The sequence below is a fragment of the Miniopterus natalensis genome, chromosome 13, assembly GCF_054644295.1.
Source record: "Miniopterus natalensis isolate mMinNat1 chromosome 13, mMinNat1.hap1, whole genome shotgun sequence".
NCBI lineage: Eukaryota > Metazoa > Chordata > Mammalia > Chiroptera > Miniopteridae > Miniopterus > Miniopterus natalensis.
The window spans coordinates 38089510-38113198 of record NC_142093.1 but is presented as its reverse complement, the minus strand read 5'-3'; the positions used below and the strand labels follow the sequence as shown (position 1 = coordinate 38113198).

At 42.4% G+C, this 23689-nt stretch overlaps 1 protein-coding gene across 1 annotated transcript in view; it reads right to left on the bottom strand.

Annotated features, from left to right (window-relative positions):
* ANTXR1 (ANTXR cell adhesion molecule 1) overlaps window positions 1-23689 on the bottom strand; it is a 196480-nt gene that overhangs the window by 69041 nt on the left and 103750 nt on the right. Inside the window, exon 13 of the mRNA XM_087823606.1 lies at window positions 5549-5644. Coding sequence (XP_087679732.1) covers window positions 5549-5644 — 96 coding nt within the window. The remainder of the gene's footprint in view (window positions 1-5548; window positions 5645-23689) is intronic.

Below are 23689 nucleotides of genomic sequence, written 5' to 3'. Positions count from 1 at the left end.
TTACCAGTTAAGAGTACTTGATTTTCACAAATGGTTACCTCTTGCATGCTTAGAGGGGTTAGCTCAAATAAATGTATTTAGATGGCTAAAGATATTTGGAGCCTTTGATTTAAAACACTGCATATCCTGGACTTTTAAGCTGATCTCTTAACACCAACTCCTCTGCCACCTCCCTGGCCTCATGGGTTCTGTGGGAGGAGGAGCTACCAGGACAGAACTGTGTACAGAAGAAAGAAAGGCCAATTGAAATCTTAAAGGCCTTCTAAGGAGAGCTTTAATGTCTCAGATAGAAGGGGATGCTTGCTCTCACACTTTTACATTCTAGACTTCCATTCTGATTCCTAGTCTTTATAATAAATATACTTCTAGTTAAGATAAAGAAACTAAGGGAAAATAAGCAACTGGGTGTGGAAAATGCCTATGAAGTAGGAGATGCTAGCTGATGGCAGATAAATGAATCTTACTACTATACAAACAGTATAAATACAATAGAAACCTCATAGCTGATTAGAGTGGGTTAATGCTGGCCAAGTACTGCCTGAATCCAGTGATTGTACACTACAAATGTTTATCAAAGGCTAATGCCAAGGGTGTTGATCTAGAATGTAGTACAATAAATTTTCAAAGAAATGAGCTTACCTTTTTTTGGCATTTGAAACTCAAACTTTAAATAATTTTTGACCCCTCATCTCATCTTCCTTAAGACTGAGACTATTTAAAAGGCCAAATTCACCAACAACTAGAGTGAGCGTAATGGCAGGAATTTTCACATTAGTTGATAGTGCCTAAATGCTTCACACAGTAATTTAAAAGACTAGCTATGCATATTTCGTCAGAGTCACTGCAAAACAATGAGTGAGCCCAGTGAAACAAATCCATGAATTTAGATTCCCTGAGGCTTGGAGGAGCCTCTGGACTGCCTGGGTTATAGGCAAGGTGATGCCAGCCACTGGCAGTGCTTGTGGGATTCCAGCAGGGCACACAGGGAACAGGATGTGTTGGTACTGTTCACAGTATGTTCAAGCTTGTTGGCAATGACACAGCCTTCAATGAAAGCAGGAAAAAGGTCGCATTTCAGAACTCAGGAATCAACTACTTCAACATTCTCTAGGGTTATGTTTTCTACACAGTTTTTGGCAGAACAATAGTGCCCTTTTAGATGTCAGTATGTCAATGGGTAGGGGTAGGGATAGGCCAAGGAAGGGTTCCAGGGTCAAAATAAGTTTAGATATTCACAATGCAAATTATCTCACTAAAGGCTCTGAGAAGTCTTGCAGTGAAGACTGAGTTTAATGGTGTCTTTCAAACTTATTGTCCAAATACCCCTTGTTTGGAAGTGTACCTATTCACATTGTAGCTACTACTGTTCTGTGGACAGAGTTTGTCAGTGCTGCCCTTGATTACTTGTATCATATAATCCTTCGCTGGATTTGATGTGTAACTAGGTTTGAGAACCACAGGCCGGGAATCTTGAAGGGGAAGAGTAGATTCATTTACAGAAGGTACGAAAATAAGGGAGCAATCTTACAGACAATATGATCCCAATTTTCTAATTTTTCATGTGAAGAAATTAAGGTTCAAAGGATTTACCTTTAACTGATAGAGGAAGACCTCTATGGGAACCTGTTTGTCTTTAATGAAGCTCACCCCTTCCCAGTTCACCGAACAGGCTTGAGGATGTGGTAGGTGGGTTATAAAGCACCCACCACATCCAGCTGGGCAGGAATGAGGGAAGCCATGAGGCAAGGTGAAAATGAGCACAGACTGCGTGTGTGGGGTGTGTGCTGCAGAACCCCAGGGTGAGGACAGGCCATGGCCGAGCTCTGTGTGTTAGTGAGAAATAATCTTGTCCGCTGCAGGGTGAGGAGTGTCCAGATGGGAATGGGTGGAGGCTGGAAAGAGAGCATGACAGGTCTAAGCTAAGGAGCTGCTTGTACTAGTCAGGTTTCTATTAAACAAACTGTCAGTAAATCCCTTTGGGGATGTTAGGCTTGGTTGTCAGCCCTGCAAATTAGATATTATGCTTAAAGGTGTGGAGAGCACTATCAAAGACTTTATTTTTATTCAATTTAAGGCATATTAACTTCTTGATCAATTTTTGTCCTTTGCAATTTGTCATCGGAGAGGTCTAAAGGCCTTATTTGTTGAACTATCCTTAAAATTCAATAGTGAGTTAAACATGATCTTCTACATAAATGCTTTAAAAACCGCTGTTCATTAGAGATCAACAAGACCATTACAAACAAAACAAAGGAGAACAGACCTCTGTTTACGTGGGGAGAAGTGAGTGCACACACATTACCCCATTCCAACAAAATAAATAAAAATATTTGCCATTATTTGAACAGAAATAAGTGTGCAGTTGCCCCATCAGCATGCTTGGGCTGTTCTCTTCTGAAGTGATCAGTATCCTGGCAGCAGGAAAGGAGACTACATACAATTGCTGGATCTAGGTGTAGGAGTGGGCAGGGCAAGTGAGGTGGGAATTAGGGAAGTGAAGATGTTCATAAGAGGATTCAGTAGATTAAGGACCATGCAGGCATTTATTCTATCCCCCAGATCTTTGATTTGGAGGAGCCAGTCCCCATTGCCAGTCAGAATCTATCAGTGTCTTGCTGTCTGCTGAAATTTACGCCGATGTGATGTGGCGGCCTTTGTTGTGCACATAAAAGCTGCCAGCCTCGCTGGGCTGCAGGCTCACATCGGGGCACCGGCTCTAACATCTCTCCTGCATATCCCTCTAGAAAACACATGACCGTGTCCTGCCCCCTTCAGAGCGTCATTATTCATGAAGGAAATGAGTGATAAATTTGGTTTGGGGGACACCAAGAATCAAAAATCTGGCCAACTTTCACAAAGAAGGGTGAAGACAGTTTTTTGTAGACATCATAAACAGGAAAATTAATCTCCAGAGTCTTTCTTTGTAAAGAAATTCTTCAGGACTTACAAAATCAGATCACATTAAGGCATTCTGGCTGCCTTCCAAAGCAACATGGACTTAATCAGATAAATTCATTGAAAAATAATTTGAATATTGCAAAATAATATGGCCTTGGGTGACACTGCTTCCAGTAATGAAAGACATTAATTAAGAGATGTTTCCCTGCAAATAAAAACCACAGTGAAATATCACCTCACTGCAAAGACCAGAGATAACAAATGCTGGCGAGGATGTGGAGGAAAGGGAACCCTTGTGCACTGTTGGTGGGAATGTAAATTGGCGCAGCCACTATGGATAACGGTATGGAGGTTCCTCATAAAATTAAAAATAGAACTACCATATGACCCAGCAATTCCACTTCTGGGTATTTATCCAAAGGAGAGCAAATCACTCTCCTAAAGAGATATCTGTATCCCCATGTTTACTGCAGCATTAGCCAAGACATGAAAACAACCTAAGTGTTGGACAGATGAATGGATAAAGGAAATGTGATTTATATATAATATTATATATAAACAATGTGATACTACTTAGCCATAAAAACAAAAGAAATCCTGCCATTTCTGACAGCATGGATAGATCCTGAGGGCACTGTGTTAAGTGAAATAAGCTGGACAGAGGAAGACAAATACAAATACTATATGATCTCACTTATATGTGGAATCTAAACAAAAAATTAAGTAAAAGAAACAGAGATCAGATTAGTGGTTGTCAGAGGCAGAGGGATGGAAGGTGGGGGAACTGGGTGAAGGTGATCAAAAGATATAAACTTCTAGTTATAAATAAGTTCTGGGGATGTAATGTGCAACATGATGACTTTAGTTAATATACTGTATTGTTTATTTGACAGTTGCTGAGAGTATATCTTAAAAGTTTTTATCACAAGGAAAAAAATTTGTAACTGTGAGGTGATGGGTGTTAACTAAACTGACTGTGGTGATCATTTTGCAATATATACATATATCATTACGTTATGTTGTACAACTTATACAATGTTGTATGTCAATTATATCTCAATAAAACTGGAAAAAAATTTTCCATCAATATAAATTGAATGACACACAATACAGTAATATATTCTTATTAGAGTAAATACTTTTAAATATTAATAATGATAATACACAGCACTTACTATGTGCGAGGTGCTGTTTTTAAGTAGTGTATATATCTATAAACCCTTTGCCGTATTCCTATGAGGTTGGTGCTCTTGTTGTCTTTACTATATGAATGAGGAAACTGGGGCACAGAGAGATTAAGTAACTTGCCCAAGAACACACAGCTAGTTAAGTAGTGAAGCCCTGCTTGGCTGTTTAATGTTTCTAGTTGCCCTTGCCCAGAGGTAACTGTTTTTAATAATCAAAGGGACAAGGTGAACACAAGTGACGCTTACTACAACAGTGCTTGCTACCAGCCTCACCAACCCTGGCCACCTACTTCTTTAAGAGCCCATTGCAAGGCCCCCTGCCCCCCTAAATTCCAGACTTGAAGATGTGCCTCTTTAGTTCTTTTTAAAAAATCACTGTAGAAAGCACTCTGGCTGACTCATGTTTTTTGTTGTTGTTTGTTTTTGTTTTGTTTTCCCACTCAAACTAAATTGCTGTGCAGCCTCAAGTATTTAAAACAACATCTAACTCTTGGGGCTGCTGTGGCAGGAGTCAGTTTGACATCTTGGTGAGATCAGCCAGTCTGGACTACACTAATTGACCCAAGACTTGCACCTCCCTGATCCCTCCCTGCACACACGCATTCTTGTCTGCTCTAAGTCATCTCTTTCCCTCAACACCCGGAGGCTTCTGCTGATGCAAGAGTCTCTCTCTTTCCAGAAGTTCTGCCACATGGATGCACCTTCTGGCTGAGTTTCTCATCTCCTTCATTTACCGCCTCTTTAAATGGTCACTTGAAGCCCCTTCCCTCCACTTGCCCATCCAGCACTCTTGAGTTCATGGTCTTGGCTCACTCAGTTCTACATACAGATGTGAGTCCCCCTGCACTGTGTGCTGAGTGGTGGAGTTTCAGAGAGAACATGTGACAGGCTCTTGGCTGGAGATCCCCCTGCCGTAGGACCCTCCCTGGGAGCACTAAGACGCAGGAAACAGGAGATGCCATGGGAGCAGGGCAGCGCTCGCTTCCAGCTCCCCTGGGCTTACTGCGTTCTTTCAGGCGGGCTGACTAGTTGCTAAGACCAGGTGACCTTGGGAGAGTATCAGCTAGGGCAACTCAGTAAGTGTATGTGTGAGTGTGTGTGTGCACCATGCATACACATGTATATATACTTATTACATGTCAAGTAATACTTGTCATTTACAATCTTGTGTGGCTCCTTCCTAAGTACCAGAACTACAGCAGCCACCTCAACTGCCCCACCTAAAGGATGTGTCCACTGGCAATCCCACTTCCCTAACCCATATTGATTCCTCATGACTCTTGCCTGGTTCCATCAAGCAATGTTAGTTTACTCCAATTTGTATAAATGGTATAATTATTTGTCCTCGAATTTTGCACAGTTTTTTGTCACCCTATTCTACTCATGGTCCTGTTAACTTTGCATCGCCCTTTGCTTTGAGTGGCCCGAGGCCTGAGGAAGGATGAGGAGCTTCGGGCACTTACCACGGTGCAGCAGAGGGGCCAGAACCACCAGAGGAGAGCCAGGGCCAGGAGCAGGAACAGGATCAGCAGGGCGATCGCCAGGATGGAGCCATCGGACTGCGGGGCCAAGAGAAAGGGTGGTAAGCCATGGGCAGGCCAAGTGTGCAACAAACCTGAGAGCTCAGAGTGAGGCAGGGCAATACCTGTGCTCTCCCTCTCCCATCACCAATATGCAGATTTAAGGCCCAGAGAAGAGCACAATTTGTCAAGCAAATTATTGAAACTGCCCATCATTCTGGGCAACCACTCCATGTAGCCAGTTCTCATGAGAATTAGATTTGTTTATTCAGTGAGGCCCTGCTCTTCTCTTTGAGCAACACTCTAAAGGACCAACTCTGAAAGAGAGAGCAGGTGGCTGCCTACACACCCGGGCATTGAGGTGGCCTACCACGGTCCATCTGCCTTTGGACCATCACCCTTTGCCCAGTGGCACCTCCCACATCCTGGATCTGCCACCACCTGGCTTGGACCCAGGGCACCTCTACTCAGGACTCAGCCTGTTCCCCAGAACCCGTTCACATAGGTGCATGCAACCAATTCCTGAGGCTGTGAATAGAAAGTTTAGATCTGCTGATAAGAAGCAATAAAGGGGAGAGGGATTGTAGGGAGTGAGGGTGGAGAAGCTGCTGCTGAACCTGGGAGGGGAAGGTGTGGTGGCTGAGTCAATGCTGTCAGGGTTATAGGAGGGCCCGGGAATGAGGCAGGGACCAAAGGCAAATTCCACCCACTTCAAAACATGCCTAGGCCAGCCCTGAAAATAGACATGATTGCTGTGGCCTGAGATAGTTAACTTTTAGTAAACAGAGATCCTACTCAGTGTTGGTATTCCGGGGTTGCTGGTTCAAGCAGCAGGTGTAAGTCTCTTCCACCCCGCCTCCCTGGCTACTGGGAGTGGAGAAATGGGTACAAACTTATGGGAGAGGAGGTGGCAAGGGGCTTATTGTCGTAGGTATTAATTGTTATAGGTACTTCTAAGTAAAGCTGGCAATTCCACTTTTAGCCCAAGAAAATAGTCAGATAATAATAATAAAGGGGAAACCTAAATGTTTAACAATTAAGAATGGCTTAATAATACATTCTAGAACTACCATGCAATTACTATGCGGACACTGTTTTCAAATAACATTTAAATGACATGGGATAACATTCCTGATATAATCAGTGGAAAATGAGAGAGAAAGACTGAGGGATATTTACTAAAATATTAATGGTGGTTTTGCTGGTAGTATGTTTATTGTATTTTTCTTTTTTTAAAATTCATATTTTCTTTTAAACACATCATGAGGGAAAAAACTACTTATGTTGTACTTTAAGAGCCCGCATTTGGGTCTCCTCCTTTTGGTGTCAGGGCTCACCTGGCCCAGGGGTTCTTACCCAGAGCCAGTGGACCAATGTGGTACCCAAAAGAGCTCCAATGGATGGAAGGTTGTGACCCTCCTGAAATGACACCCACGATTTTTGGTGCCTGTGTCTTCTGGGGAGACCACTCACAGTGCAATCAGATTCTCAAAGCTGCCCCTCTGGCTCTATTTATAGGGGAGGGAGGTGGGTGGCCTGTGCAGGGTAACAGTAGGTTAATGGCAGAGGCGGGACATGACTCACTCCCACTGAGTGCTCAGGGGGGGAGCAACTGGAAGCTGTTTAAAGGCAGCTCTTACTCCCTGGAATGTCTTTGACCAAGAGGCCAGGGAACTAAATACCCTAGCCCCCAGCAAGCCAAGGCTCGGGAATGCCAGATTGCCCCTGAGGGAACTGCAACCTCACAAGTGCAAGTGCAGGGCTGGGCAGTGGGTGGGGAGAGAGCACAGGGGCCTGCTATGGCCATGGCCATGGCCATGGCCAAGAGGATGCCTCTGGACCTACAACTTTTATGCATGAGCAACGGCAGAAGGCGATGCTCTCAGTGATGACAGAGGCCATGTGTGTTTTCCAAACTTATTGTTAGTTAAGCACAACCCTCCTGATCTCTCAGTCTCTATATTCCACGCCCATACAATGGAAATGCAAAACCTCACCTGCCTCACTGCACTGGCGTGAGTATAAAATGAGCTGTGAGATGGAAGGAGGTATGGTCGGGCAACTGGGATGAAAGCTATCATGTCCAAACTTTGAGCTCGCCCTTGCTGTTTCCCCACGACAGAAAACATGGTAGGCATTAAGGGTCATAAATCTGTTTGTACTTGGAATAATAAGTGGTTTTGGTTACTGAGAGGCGTATAAAACAGTGGTCTTCTAGTATTGAGTTATAATTAAGTGAAGACTACAGACTACATTCATTCACAACCCTCCCTCCCCTGATTTTATATTTCACTGTAGATAAGAGAAGCAGAAAGGCTGATGTGTTGTGGGGAAATATTTAATTTTCTTTCAGAAAAAAGGGGGTTTCTTGTGAAGTGGGGAGCGTGGAGGACCTGGCCCACAAGGGCAGAGAGGAGGCTGCTGCGCTGGGGGAAGACATACTGGGTTCGGACCAAGATACCTTTGGCCTTTCTCCTTCCAGGCTTGGCCTGCCCCTTATGAGCCACAGTTCTCTTTGGCTGTATGTGAGGAGGGCGTGTGGGACTCAGGAAGGGGCAGACGCAGTGAGGGGCACTGGGGGAGTGCAGTGCCCAGGGTCAGGAACTTCTGGAATAACTTTCTCCTGTTCTAGAGAAAGTCCTCCTTCCCTGAAAAAGCCCCCAAATGCACTGCCTGGCAGTCAAGACCTTCTAGCCGCCATTACTCACGCAGTGTGAAAGAGCACCAGCATACAGAGGGCATACTTTTTAATAAACTTAAACCCGAAGCTAATGTTTTACTGGGAGATAATATACACACAGTCTCAGAGGTTTGCTCATGTATTCATTCAGCAAACATTTATTAAGGATCTATTCTGTGCCCACTGAGCAGACCTCTGGGCTACAGGATTGATTAGATAGAACCGAGGTGCCCACAGTCTGCTGAGGGAGATATATAAACAAATAACCACAGGCAAGGGGCTGTGTGTTATTCAACATCTGTATACCCAGCACCTCTATGTGCCAGGCAGTGAACAAAATAGACAGTCTCTAGGCTTAAAGAGCTTCTGTTCCAGTGGAATAGTAATAATGATAATGATGATAATAATAACTGTTATTGGTACAGTTAATATTTATTGAGCACTTACTATGTGTCAGGGACTATTCTATTACTAACATGCTTTCTATATATTAGCTCATTTAATTCTCATTAATAACCTTATGAATTCGACAATATTTTTTTTCAATTTACAGATAAAAAAATATCGATGCAAAGACAGGTGAAGAAACTTGCTCAAGGTCACAGGGAGAAACTGGAATTTAAACCTCCGCAGTTTGGTTCCACAGCTCACAGGTTTAACCAGCCGACCATCACTCTTAGCAAGTGCTAAGAACCAAGTGCCTGGGAACTAACATTGGAGCTCTCCTGCAGGGCCAAGAAGAGCTTGGCATTCCTGCATAGAAAGGCAAAGGCAAAGTGCATGGCTTGGGGGTGAAAGGGAGGTGGGGTCCCCACTGTGAGAGACCAGCAAGCCAAGTATGGATTCTATCCAGAGCCCAGGGGGATCCTTGATGGATTTAACTCAGGGCACTATGATTAGATTTGTTTCTTGTGAAGCAGCTGTGGACACTGTAGAGTATGGACCTGAGGGGGGAAAGATTGGAGGGTCAAAGGCCCAGGTGGAAGGCTGAGGCAATTCTGCCCAGTTCTTTTAGGAGGACTTTTTATATGGTCACTCCTTCCAAAATTCTTGCATTTTCATGGATGTGTTCAGTACTGATTTTACTAACGCTAGCTGACTGTTATTGTGTATTATCCACCTTCCTGGGATTATGCAAAGTGCTGTACATGTATCATCTCATTTAATTAAATAAGCCTCACTAAAGCAGACTTGTTGTAGGGTCTGTTGTCCCTTTTTTGCAGGTAAGGAAAATGGAGACTCAGTGAAGGTATGTAACCACAAGCCACTTATGAACATATTTATACGCCCACAATTTTAATGTTGCAAAACTGGGAATCAAACCCTTATAGTTTGATTTTGGAACCTTACCCCTCTTTCACTTAATCGTTACACTATTTTGTCAGAATTATAAAAATCCACTTAAGAAATAATCTGTACTTGAAAGACTAAACTGTAAGTAGCCACATGAGAGATTGAGACTGAGTTTGTAACTCCTGCCTCCCCTCTGATGGAAGGAAGTTCACTCGCATGGCCCAGCGTGGATCACGTGTCGCATGGGAGACCACGTACTTCAGAATGAAGCTGGAAAGAGCCTGCTTTCCCCTTAAACATAAGCTTGGCTTGAAGTTTCAATCAATAACCTTGTGAAGAGGGACTGACAACTCATGTAAGGGTGGCTGGATGTTACCTGTTGAGTACATAGCACTATGTAGAGACACAACACCTCTGCACGGCTTCGTACACGGTATTTGCTTCATTCATGAAAATAGTGCAGTGATTCTAAGCCAGTCCCTTCACATCTTCACCAAGTCCCAAGGCACCCCTCTCCCCCACCTCAGGTTCTAAGAAATAGGCTCTGCCAGTCGCAGGGAGGCATGCGGAATGTTCCAGAGCCCACACAGCATAGCCTGGCGCCCCAGAACCTAGGTCCACGCTGGGCCCCGTTCACTGCTCTGGCTCCTTGGGCTCTGGCCTCTGACTGCCCTCCTGTGTCCCAGCTCACTGTGTGCTGGCACACCCTGCGCTAGCTGCCACCTGGTCCAGAAAGCTTCTACTTGGATCAGAGCCCAGGAGGGTCATGGGCTCACCGCTGCTCTCAGCCTGATTCAGGACCCATGTATGGCTCAGGGCAAAGGCTGGCCAGGGCTGGAGAGAACCCCAGGCCCACATGGCCACCACCACAGGGCTGAGTGGAGCCATTGAGGTCAGTGGTCCCTCTTATGGAATTGTGCCTGCCCAGGCCTTGTCTCCTCAGGTGTCTAGCGGACAGGGGACAAGGTGGCTTCTGAGAACTCACTCAGCCTGAGCCTGCCCACAGGCCTGGAAACAGACCCCTACTCCAGACTCTGGAGTTGCTTTAAGTGGGGACCTGCACAGACCGGATTTTAGGATACAGAAGCTGACTTGCCCAGCAAATTCTCAGTCTGACACCCGCAGGGCTGGGCAGTCCCTGCACGCAATTCACCAGAAACCTTGGAAAAAGATTTCTGAGGGGGAAAAAGCTGCAGATAAATAGCCAAAGACTGATTCCTACCATTGTTATTCCCTGAACAGCCTAAATATCAACGTAAGTTAAATTCTTATTTTATTTTAAAAAGTAAAAACAAAGTTTAAAAAAACCAACATGGCACATTAATTTAAAAAAGTTTTTGACAAGAGGTGGGGGCTCTGGGCTGTGTTACCAGAGCTGAAAGGAGAGGTGTGGTGAAGCAAGCAGCCTAAGGCAGGGCGTCTTCCAGGCGGGGGAGGGGAGTCGCCTCTTTTCTTCAATGAAGAGTTTCACCCCTTTTCCCCTGGTCAAACGCTGCAGGATAGAGTGCTCTCACAGAGGCCTCCCGTGGGGCACGCAAATGTGAGATATTCAATATTCAGCCAGCCCTGCTCCTCCTGGGCGTTTGTTGTTAGGATTGTCTTAACAGCAATCCTGGCTTGAAAGGCCAAATCTCTGCATATTGGCTTTCTTCAGTGCCTCTGCTCCCAGCCCACCAAACAAGGGCTTGTCTTCTAAGACAAGGAGGCATTGTGCTCGAGGGCACAGATTTGGAAACTTGAATAATGAAAGCATCCCTTAGTTGGTAGGTTTCTAGGTAATTTTGGATTTCTGACACATGGCTTGCAGGGAGAGATATTGTCTGGGCCTGCCGGTGGTGGGACAGGAGAGAGGCAGGCCTCTGGACGATAGGGCGCCAAGCATTGCTGCTGCTTTCGGTTTGGTCTGTGGGTTGCCATGGTCCAGGGAGGAATTAATGGGAGGCTGGGGGAAGCTCACTCAACTTAAAGAAACTTTGAGAAATCCTCCATCTCAAAGTCTGGAGAGGGATTCTGCATGATGCCCGGCATGAGACCATCACAGAACCAACGAAGTACTTGGAGTTTGGCCTGGGTGACTGTCCCCACTCTTGTGTGTCCTTCATATCGAGGGCACCCTGTGGGTACATCCCAGACTTTCTCTTCCCCTTTACTCATTCAGTAAATAAGGCTGGAGTCAACCTAGCATGCTGCCCATAGGGAGCAGAGGCGGTCCTCTTCTGTACCATGCAGGCAGATTTTCTGGGGGGAACCTGACGCTTATACAATTTTGGGGGGCCCCTTTAAAAAAAAAAAACCCATAAAAATACAAATGTAAAATAATAAGGGCTCCTCCCAGGGCCTTAGAAGAGTCTCAAAGGGACCCTTTTAAATGGGGATCCCTGAAACTTAAGCTTCATCAGCTTCCTCTGCCCCGGGTTGTAAGTTTTCCCCAGACAGGCCCCATGCCCTCCATGAGGCTGGTAAATCTATTTAATTCTGGGCTTCAGTTTCCAGCCCGCTTGCTGCCACACTCAGCCATAGTCTCCAGCCCAAAATAATAAAGGCAATACTGAGGCTTTCATCTACCATTTTGGGGGGCTCATTTCTGTTTGTCACATGCTTTATTGCCCCCACTATAGTGGTCCCCAATATCTCTTATTTTAACTTACCCCTGGATAGGTCTTGGTAACAATTACCTTTGACAACAAGAATATACACAAATTATTAACAAAGGTGCTATGAGGGCCCTCACAGATGGGTGGTGGGTTTGCCATAGTTCTATGCTGTTTAGCAGATCTTGATATTAACACTAAATTACTGAAGAAGATGCTCAGAGTCTTTCACATGATTAGACTATCTTTTAAATATTTAATGTGAAAGAATGAATTAGCAGGTTTATTCTGCCACATTGAAAGAATATTAGTCAAACTCTGCCACAAATATGACAGAAGATTAGCTGATGATCCATTAGAGCTTCTTAAAGCTGGCAATGCTTTCCTAAATTCAGCTCATAAATGGTGGTGGCACAGGCACCCCAGGATGACACAAGGAGGGTTTGCTATGGCCAGAGGTTCCCCAGGGGTCCCTCTGTCTCCATCCTGTGCCAGTCCCTCTCTCTCAGGTATTCAAAAAGTTGTCTTTGAAGCACTGTTGGGAAGTCCTCAAGGGAAAGAGATCCTTTAGTCAGAGGCAGCTCCCATCTATGACTTTATCATTTCATAGCAACCTGCTTTGTCTAAATACCAAAGAAGCCATCAGGTGAGAGGAAATTTGCAGAGATAAAGGGACTAGGAATGCATTGACTTGTCATGCTTGGATGGGAGACCCTGTGAGCAGTCAGAGGAGTGTCAGCCCCAAGGGGAGGGAGGCTGGAGGGCTCCACTGTGCCTCCCTCTGCTCCAGGCTGCTTTCTTCTGCCCAGAGCAGAGGCTGGAACTTGGGAGGTGTCACATTCCAGTGCTCTGAAGTGGAATTTAGAACCATCCTCAGCAGCTGGTCTGAGCTCTGTTTCCTGCCCAGACAAAACTGGCAAAGCATGGCAAGTTTTATTTTGAAAGATGAAATTTAAGTCATTTTATTGCTGCTGAGACATTCTGGATGGGCAAGTCCAGAGACCAGAATTCTCTCTTGCTCCCAGAGCTCATATATTCTGACTGTTATTTCTGGAAGTAGCCTTAGCAATTCTAACTTCTCTGCCCACTCCGCCCTGTATTTTATTGGAACTCTATTCCCCTAGCATCTGTAACTACTCTCCTGAGCCTCTTTCCTCCTATCTCTGATTATTCCTTGCCCACCTTCCCCATGGGTTTCTCTTTGTATGCAGTCCTTCAAATGTCAGCATGCCCCATGGATCCATTCTTTTTGTAAGAAAAATATATACTTTTTATTTTGCTTAAAGTGCTTATCTATTTTCCCCCACTTTAAAACATTGTGGTGAGAAATATACATATATATATATCGAAGTGTGCAGTTCAGTGGCATTTAAGTGTGCAATTCAGTGGCATTTAGGGCATTGATGGTGTTGTACAAGTCATGGACACACTCTTGGTCCATCTTATCTTTCCTTTCTAAGACTTTCCAGGGGCTCTCATTTCCTCTTACAGTTTAAACTCTCATCTGGATATTGATGACTTAAGTCTTTCTCTCTAACCTAGATTTCTCCTCATGCTTCAGGGTCAGAGTGAGGGTCATTCGACTGCCTGATAAGTCCTACTGAGACTTCAAACTCAAGAGTTCAAACTGAGCTCATCACTTTCACCTTCAAACCTGCCGGACCTCCTTCCCTCACTCAATGGCCCCACTTATCAACCCAAGTGGGAAACCTGGAAGTCAACCTCAATTTTCTTTCGCTCCCTCTCTCCTCCCTGATGCCCATCAGTACATCTGATCCTTCGAATTCCTAAGTACATTTCCAATCGGCAGGTCACACCATCTCCAACACCTTTGATTGGGTTTAGAATCCTATAATTTCTTTCCTGAATAGTTGCAGCTGTCTCTTCACTGTTTTCTCCAGCACCGTTCTTGCAACCCTGACTTCCACCCTCTGTAAATCAAGACTTATCTATCTAAACTGTTATTCTGACAGCTCTGTCCACCCATGAACTCTTTAATAGCCCTTCCTTGTCTATAGTTCTTGGGAATTTGATTAAAGTGATACACTTCTTCCTCAGAGAGTACACATTTACATTTACACACAAGCCCACAAGCTTTGATAACAATTTCAAGGGGGGGGGGGAGGAAGGGTGTCCATCAAATCCTCAGAATTCGCATCCCCTAGGCACAAGAGTCCTTAGACCACACAAGGTCCTTCACAACCAAGCCTCTATTTCTCCAACCTGCTCTCCTACCACCTCCCTCTTTACACTTTGTGCTTTGACAAAACTAAAGTGCATATAGTTCCCTGTTCATATCTTGCTGTTCTCATTTTCTTCTCCCTGAAACACCCCTTCTTCCTCTCACTGCTTGGTTAACTGTTTCTCATCTTTCAAGTCTTCCATAAAGCACTGCCTGATTCATTCATGCCTTACATATTTATTGAAAACCTACTATGGGCTAGGTCTCCTACAAGCACTGACATTAAAGATGGTCATGGTCTCTGCAGTCATAGACCTTGTAGTAGAGTGGGGAACACAGACAAGTAAATACTACCACTGAACTCTGAGTCCGTGCTCCCATTTTATATTATGTCTCTCTCTTAGCTTCTACTGTATATTATAGAAATATCATTATGTGCTTGTCTATCTCACTGAACTATAAGCCCCCCGAGGACATATATCTGACTTTACTCATCTTTGTAACTTTGAGATGTAGTAAAGTGTTTCCAATGTAGAAGGACTTAATAATAGTCACTCAACTTATTTATTAAATTGAGGGAAATAAGAATTTAGTAGGCTAACACCTTATGCAGCCAATAGGTGGCAGAAATGGCACTGGGGCCAATGTTGTCCAAGGCTGCTCACCTTCCCCTTCAGGGCTCCATCACTAGAAACAGCTCACCACTCTCACTATAAAAGAGCTTGGGCTTTGGAATCAAGAATAGATGACCTAAATCTGAATTTTTCCACTTACTAATGTGTGGACTTTGGATAAGTTACCCAACCTCTCCTAACCTTCCTTATCTCTACATATATGAAATTGAGATATTTCTACTTCCAGGGTTGATTTGATACTTACATGAGATAAGGTATGTGTAGAGGTCCTGGCACATGGCCATCCTTCAATATATATTACTTCCCTTTCCATTCCCTCCTTGTTCCCCTGCCCAGGCCATGTTTCTGATGATGAGCCAAGGCTTGGCCTAGGTAAATGAATTTGATTCTTGGGAACAGAATGCTAACTTTGGCTGGAGCTATGGTGTTGATGGGTGACCCCAGGTTACATATTTAGGAAACCACAGGCCCTCAGGTTGCCATCCTAGTGTCAAGGAAAGGGAAAACCAAGTGAGTTTTCCAATGCTGAATTTAATATCCCTCATTAAATCTGATCAGACATTAATGAGAGTGAAACATAATCAAACATGATTCACTCTTGCTACCTGAGAGGTAATCTGGGTGAGAAATGGGAATAAAATGGACAGATATTGAATTCCTTAACCCATAAAGTAGGCTGTACATAAAAACTATTAGGTGAGAATTACCTATGCCCTTGTGAAACTCTTTGAAAAGCATGGCTAACGTAATGAGGCTGTCCATGTAGTACACATGGCAGAACTCCCACATCCAAATTAACCTAATTCCAAACTAGTGGCTTTGGATGCTGTAGCCATTGCTCAAAGCATTCTGAAGCACCTCCCTTGGAACTGTTTTTGAAACCACTTTATAGGCCACACAAAGAAAATCTTGCACCATCTGAGTCATGCTTTGTCAAGGAGGTTCCCAGATTGATAACCCACCATTCATTATTCATTATTCATCACAACTACAACTTTTGGGGTTGTTTTGAAGTCAGATGATGAGGATGTGCTCCTATTGCCTTAATGAGGATATTCAAATGCTGTGCCTTCAAAGTCATAGCAATTTCAGAGCAGGAGTTCAGAAGATACTTGGAATAGTGACAGTGCTGTTGGAGAAAAGATATGACCTTCTAAGGTAAATATTTTGAAGGAGTAGCAATCAATTGAATATAAATTCCAGTTTGCTATGAACCTTATTACTTTATGCTTTATATGGATAATACCAGAAGGACTTAGATAAGCCAGCATTAAGATGTGATTAAGGGAAAGATCGATGTGATACTCCTACAGGTGCAAGCTTTGAGGTCCTCTATATCAGGGTTGTACAGCATCATCTTGGTCCTGTTGCCACCCTGACCTATTAGAGACATTTCATGTCACTAGTAATGGCGAGAGTGGTAAAAAGTAAATCTTGGGTTCATTCAGTAGTTTCTTTCAGCTCCATAAAATGCATAGACTTGTTAATTAAAACCCATTTTTAGAGAATAGTGCAGACAAGATGTAGCTTGTTAGTGCTCGGAATGCCTTCGTTCCTGTGAGTGGGCTGTTGGATCCTAGAAGAGAAAGGCTAATTTTTCATCTTCATTTTTCGTTCCATTAGATACAGGATTTTGCCTACTTGCCTTTAGTGTAGCTATTTATTTAATGCGTATGCTCAATTGGTATTATTATCAACCCTCACTCTTAGTCACCATCATTATTGCCTATTTTTAGTAAGTCAGCAGACCTGCTGCATGCTGTTGGTTGTTGCTTTAGATTATGAACTCGGGAAGGTGGAAGCCATGCCTATGATTTAGGTGGCACCTCGTAGAGATAGATGATACCAGCAGTTACATGAAAACAATGTCTCTAAACTGTATAATAGGGTATTAGGAAACCAACAAATCATTTTCTATTGCATTTCTAACACATGTTTAGCAGTAGGAGACACAGAAGGAAGAAAAAGTCAACCTCCAATCCTGGAAGATGTTATCACAGTCCAGTTAGGAAGTTAGGGCTGACTCACAGGGCTTGTTTAGAAGCAGCACAGGTTCTGTGTAGTTAAACTCTAAATGATGCTACAAACCACAGTGTTTGAGCTCAGAGCACAGGGAGGCCAGGAGGCTTGCCAAGGTCAGTGAGGCATCCTGGGACAGGTCCAGGCAGCACTTGGCAGGCCTTGCAGCCACAGTGACATTTAGGTAGGTGGAGAGAAGATGAGAGGGCATGCCAGAAGGAAAGTAAAATGTGATCAAAGGCACGGAGCTAAGAATGAACATAATTTTATCTAGCGTGTGGAAATATAAAATAAAAATGTTTGATCATCAGTGAAGATTTTTATCTATTAGGGCTCAGTATATTCATAGCTTTTAAGGCCAGCAATTCAGGGTCAACTAAGGCTGCCAGGTTGGACTCAGCATTTGTTAGATATTTATTTTGGCTGCATTTGCACCTTTTACGTACAATCTCAACCTTTATAGATACCTTTGCTAAGACCATGAATTTCAGCTATGTAAGGAAAATAAAATTGTCTTTCATATTTCCTTGGCCTACAAATGAAGCAGTTTTCCTGATGCTTGGTTATGTGTAAAAGAGACCCAGAAATATTTTAGTTGTCACTTATGCAAGTGCTTTTTTATTAAAAAAGAACAAAACATTAAGCCCACTGCTTTGGGCACTGACTAAATTAATATCTGTTTCAGCAACCACAGTCATGGCAAAAGAGTGCTAGTTATGCAATGCTTGTGGCACAGAATCTTCTTTTGGAAAGATATAAATTTTATTACTGACCTTTGAATTTCCTTGGTGCCCTAATGAACAGGTGAGAAGCTGGTTGCTTTGCAAAAGAAAAAATGTTTATATACCTTCGTGTGACTTTGTAATTCTATAGGGAGCATAAGGAAGAGCTTGCCTCCTTTTTGGGAGTGCAAACAATACAAATTACGTTAGACCCAAATAATATCCTGATTACAAAATACATGTAAGGACCCTGGGGCTGGCTGTGATTTGGCGCACTGTGACTATGAAGTGCCAACCAGGACAATATGGTCTGGGGCAGGTTGCTGTCACCTCTGATTTTGCCAATTTTTGACCATTTAAAGAGTTGGCAATTATTCTAGTGTTGGCAGAAAGGAGATCCTCTCAGGCTCTCTGCTTTATGGTCCTGTTCCCCAAACTGTTCATTTCTCCTCTCTTCTCTCTCTCTCTTTCTCCCTCACACACAGTTTTTGGATCCTCTTTAAATTGTGCACTTCTTCCTACAATTGTTCTTTCAACTGAATGTTCTAATCCAGAATGCTCAACCCAAAAGATTCGGCTATTTGAAACAACCCCAATAACTCAGGAGCAGGCATAAATGGACACATTGTACTAAAGCTTATTTACTCAGCATATGCACTATACTCTCTCAAGTTCTTCAGAGATAAGAATTCCTATTTTATATACAAATTACATAAGCCTGCTTGTCTTGATATCTCGGCTCCCAGAAGCTTAAACTATCAAATTAGAAAGGGGGAGGGCATCTCGAATGTAAGATACATGTACAATACTGAGAAACGAGAGGTCAGGAAAAGCAGAACCATAAACTTAAAAAACATAGTGATCAGATCAGAAGGCTACTCTAGAACAAACAGCCTCAGAAATTGAGGGTTTCATAGTATTCTGGCAAATTTTAGTTCATGATAGCAATGGTGGAGAGTAAAATGTAAACATTATATAATATTTCATTACATGCATTTTGTGTGAAAAGGTTTCCTAGGAAGAAAGACCTAGGAGTAGGTGAGGAATGAACTCCATTTGCATGCTTTTCTTGGTTCCCTAGGTTAATGATCTCACTCCAGTCGCTTTGAACCTGTGACAACGATGAATTTGTCCTCTCTCCCATCCAGAACTGACTAGTGAAAACGGTCCTTAAGATACATGTCTATTTCTCTTTTGCATCACCCCTGTCCCCATTAATAGTTTTCTTTATCTATCTTGTTTTTTATTCTGTTTTTTTTAAATTTTATTATTTTTGTCTTATTTTTTGGAGGGGCTTACTCTGTTGTTCTCTATCTCTGTTGAGGCCTATACTCTGCTAGCTTTTCTTCTTTTCTAATATAAACATTTAAGGCTCCGAATTTCCCTCTCAGAACCACTTTAGCTGCATTGCACAAGTTTTATGTGGCATCTTCATAATTGACTAGTTTTCAGTATTTCACAATTCCCATTATAATGTTACTTTGACTTATAAAAGATTTAGATGGGTATTTGAAATTTCCAAACACATGAGATTTTCAAAATTGATTTGTAACATGATTTGCTATCAATTTTTAGTGGAGTTTTTTGATCACAGGATATGGTCCATATGACATGGATTTGTTGAAATTTGTTGAGACTTTGCTTAAAGTCTAATACATGGCTACATTTTATAAATGTTCAAAGTGTGCTTGAAAAGGAATAGGTATTCTCTCTAAGATGCAGGTTTCCTATATACAGTAAGTCCTGAAATAGCACTCCTGGCCATCTCACAAAGTTGGCTGTAATGCGGTTGGTGATCAGTTCCTGCCCTCTGCCTATCCCCCACTCTCCAAAGGAGAAAGGTCAGAGTTCTTATTTTCTACTGTGGATAGGGGTGGGAAGTACAGGAGAAGTGATTGATACATGAAATTCAGCATACATTTCATTACCTTTACCTTTGTATAGTACAGAGTGATGGGAAAGATTTCACTGAATTTAAGATGCATCCCTTGTAGGATGCCTCATTATTTTACGAGCCATTAGGGAAAAACATTGCCAATTAAATTATGCTACATTATTGATGATCTGAAACATCTTGATTTCAGTGATGTTAAATGTGAAAAAAAGTGTACCTCAGAATTATGAAATAATGGTATTTTTTCATTAACCATATAATTGCATAACCCTCATTTCATTCAACCAAAAATTTTTGGGGCCTACCTAGATCATTTTCCTATAGCCTTATTGTGTGGCCACTAGACCATGTGTAACTACATTATTCAAATAGTTTATATTTTATTAATTTTTTTGGCTGCTTGATCTATTAATTACAGAGAAAACTACTTAAATCTCTTCCTGTGAAGGTGGATTCATCAATTTATCTTTACAGTTTTGTCAATTTTTGCTTCATATATGCTGAGGATATGCCATTAAGTGCCAACTAGAATTATACCGTCTAGGTTAACTGTTCCTTTGAACATGATGTAATGGTCCCTTTTATACTAATAATGGTTTGGTTTTGCCATAAAGTACATTTTACCTGATATTAATATAGCTATACTAGTTTTATTTTGATATTTACCTGATACAACTTTTCTCATACTTTTATTTTCAACCTTTCTATGTCTTTCTATTTTTGAATGTTTTATTGTAAATAGCATATAGTGTTTGTTTTTATTTAAACACAATCTGTGAATCTGTGTTTTTTAACTGCTGAGTTTGGTCCATTACATTTATCTTGGTAATGGATTGTTTCAATTTGACTTTTATTTCTAAAAGTAAATATTACCATCCCACTATGTGCTTATTACAGAGTTTTCTGCGGCATAGAGTCAGAAAAATATTTTTTTTATTTTATTTACTCTCAAAACAAGGAAATTGCAAACATAGGGCAAACATTCTTTAAAATACTTAGAGATTAAAATGCTGAAAGTCAATTGCTCAAAGATCCAAGAAAAACAAATCAGCACAAATCCTCCAAAACATATTTGAAGAGATATTTTTATGCATACAAGGGTTGTCAAAATAGAGATATTGGCAAACAACATCTGAAAGCTGAGTTTTGCATTTTGATATTCCTGTGGTCTTCTGCTTTTTCTAATGACAGTACAAGAAACCACAGGCCATCTTGTTAAAATAATAATAAGAAAATACTACGACATTGTAAAAAGACCTTGAATTTGTATGGTTCTACTGAGACTAGCTAATAAATAGGTGAGAATGATTTGTAACTAGTATAACAATTATTTGTAAACAGAAGGGTGTGTTTTGAGGTTACTCAACAACAGATGGTTCTCAGGAGAAGTTTTAAGCACCCTCTGGTCTGAAATATCATCTCATTTGTATTAGGTGGAGGTTGGCCAATCTGAATCTCTCGAAGAGAAGCTGTCTCCAGTGTCACCAACAAAAGGTTCTCATATTTATTTTCAAAATATCAAAGCCAAACTCATTTGTTACACTTTATAGGGCTGATCGTGTTTGCCTTACCCCTTCATTAGCACACTTTTTGTTCTAGAATTACAGACTCTCTGCATAGGAAGGAGTCTGAAAGCTTTTCTAGTCCAATTGCCCATCTGATGCATGAATGGCACTTACATAATTCTGCCAAGTGTCAAGTTGCCTGTGCATGCAAACAACCATACCAGGGAACTCCCTCCCTCCTGAAGCAGTCAATTAGAAAGACTAAAAACGGAGCCACAAATTGTGTCCATTACCCTATTCTACTCTTTGGATCTCTGCAGTAAAAGCAGATATACCTGTTTCAGGACAGCCTTTCAAATATTGAAAACAGTCATCAGGTCTTCCTTCATGCCTCCAGACTAAAGAGGCCCACTTCTATAGATTATTCTATATAATCTACCACATTTGGTGTTATTTTTCATATATTCAGTTTCTCTAGGCTCTCCCTGATGTGTTTTTTGTATTTAACACAATACTCGAGTGGATACTTTACCTTCACCAAGTCAGAGGTTCCATGACCTCTTTAGTCTGAGACACCGTACTTCTGTTAATTCAACCAGAAGTCAGAGTCTCTTTGGGAAGCACGTCAGTGTACTGATTCTTACAGAGCCCACAACATCCGTGCAAGGAGACTCATACTGAGTACCTACTGAGTACAGGCCCTGTTCCAGCTAGTTAAAGACCAGGATGTTAGCCACATTGATCTGATCCCAAAGCTCATCTTTGTTCCCACTTTTCTTCTCCAACTAAGTCTTTCCCCTGTGTTTTGCTAAGCTACGTATTTCGAAGGACATATCCCCTATAATTACAGCAAAAATGAAGGCCGCCCTTTTTCAAGGGCTGGCTATGAAACATTAATGAGTCACTTGTAGCCCTAGGACTGTGGATTGGTCACTTTTGGTACAAAGCTCCCTCCAGCCCAAATAATGTAAAAGTACACTGGAGCCTATTCCCTTTCCAAATGACCAAATTTATAAATCAGTGGTATCAAAAGTAATAATATTTTGTTAGTATACTTGGAGCATACAAGTGCTGGAATCATCTTCCTAAAATTTTGCTTTGTGCTTCCTTTGAATGGCTTCCCATAGCCCAAACTCCACCTTCTGTCATTCAAATCCTCTGCAAGGTCAGCCTTCTATTTCCCCTCCAGTCCAGCCTCCCTTACTCTTCCAGGTTGTGTGAAAGGGGGACAGGTGGGTGTGGGAGCCAGTTGGACAGGAAGCGGGATGATGTTAGGGTGAAGAAATCTATAGGGGAAAACCACGGTGTGGCCCCTGGTCCTGTCCTCCTGGATTGGTTGTTGGTAAAGGACTTGTCTTCTCCAGGGGTCGCTTCTTAGAATTGCAACAACAGTTTAGGGAGGGTCTTGTTGGAGAAGACATTTTGGGCTGAGCAAATCATGAGCTGCTCACGTTATTCCTGAATGTCTAGAATGATTAGTCCAGCTCCTTTGCGGGAAGGTGCACATCTTGAGTAACTGGGTCCATTAAGGGGACAGTCCTGAGTATGCACTTGCTTGTGTCAATTTACTTATCCAAAGGTCTGTGTGGAAGCTCATCAATCTTTGGAACAGATGGGGAATTTCTGGGTGCCTGCGTGATATTTGCCTTTTATACTCCAAAGTGTATAATATTTCTCTCTTGGAGTATACATCCTGCCTTGGAAGCTATGCTGTAGGAATCTGGAAGTCAAAGACTGGCTATTCTTCTTTGAGGTCTAACACTTTGCCCACAGTACTATTTCAATACATGTTGGTCCTGCTCTTTGGCCCCATTCACTGTACTTCTTTTCTTAATGAAGATACGCACATGCTTATAGCTGTTGGTATGAATCATCCATCCCAGAGTAGCTACCTATTTTGATTGATGGACTGTTTTGCTGACCTTGGAAAAGAAATAGAAGAAAAATGTCTTCTCTATTTTCTACTTTTTCTGAAGAGCAATAATTTTTTATTATGTTGGAAGGCAAGATTGCCACCACTCAACACAGGCTACTGGATTCATTCCCTACCAGGCCGGTGAAATTCAAGAAATTTTGGCAAGGGCAGGCATGCCAACTCTCTGTTTACCTAGATAGCCTAATGACTACAAAACTGGGCTGGGTTTGTATTTTCCTAAGTTATTTCAAAACAATTAGTAAGAGAATTAAACTGACTTACAAGACAGACCCAGGAAGTTGCCTAGGACAGAAGTCTGCAGACAGTTCTGCGATGTGGTCCCTGCCCTCCCTTTGCAGCTTCTCTTAGCTGCAGACACTGTAGCCTCCGTCTCTGGGCTCCAGATCACCCCCTTCTGAGCCAGCCCTGATCAAGGCAGTTCATGCACCCTCAGCTTTGGCTGGTGACATTAGTAGAACTTCCATAGCCTAAGTTTCTGGTATTTCAGGGTGAGCTCAGGCTATGCCAATGTTCCCCAAGTCACACACAGCTTTTCTGTAGTTACCGTGATACCTATTCTTTTTTTTAAAGACAAAATATATTTATTTCCTGAATGAGGAGAAATTGGAAGTTAACATCAAAACTGCA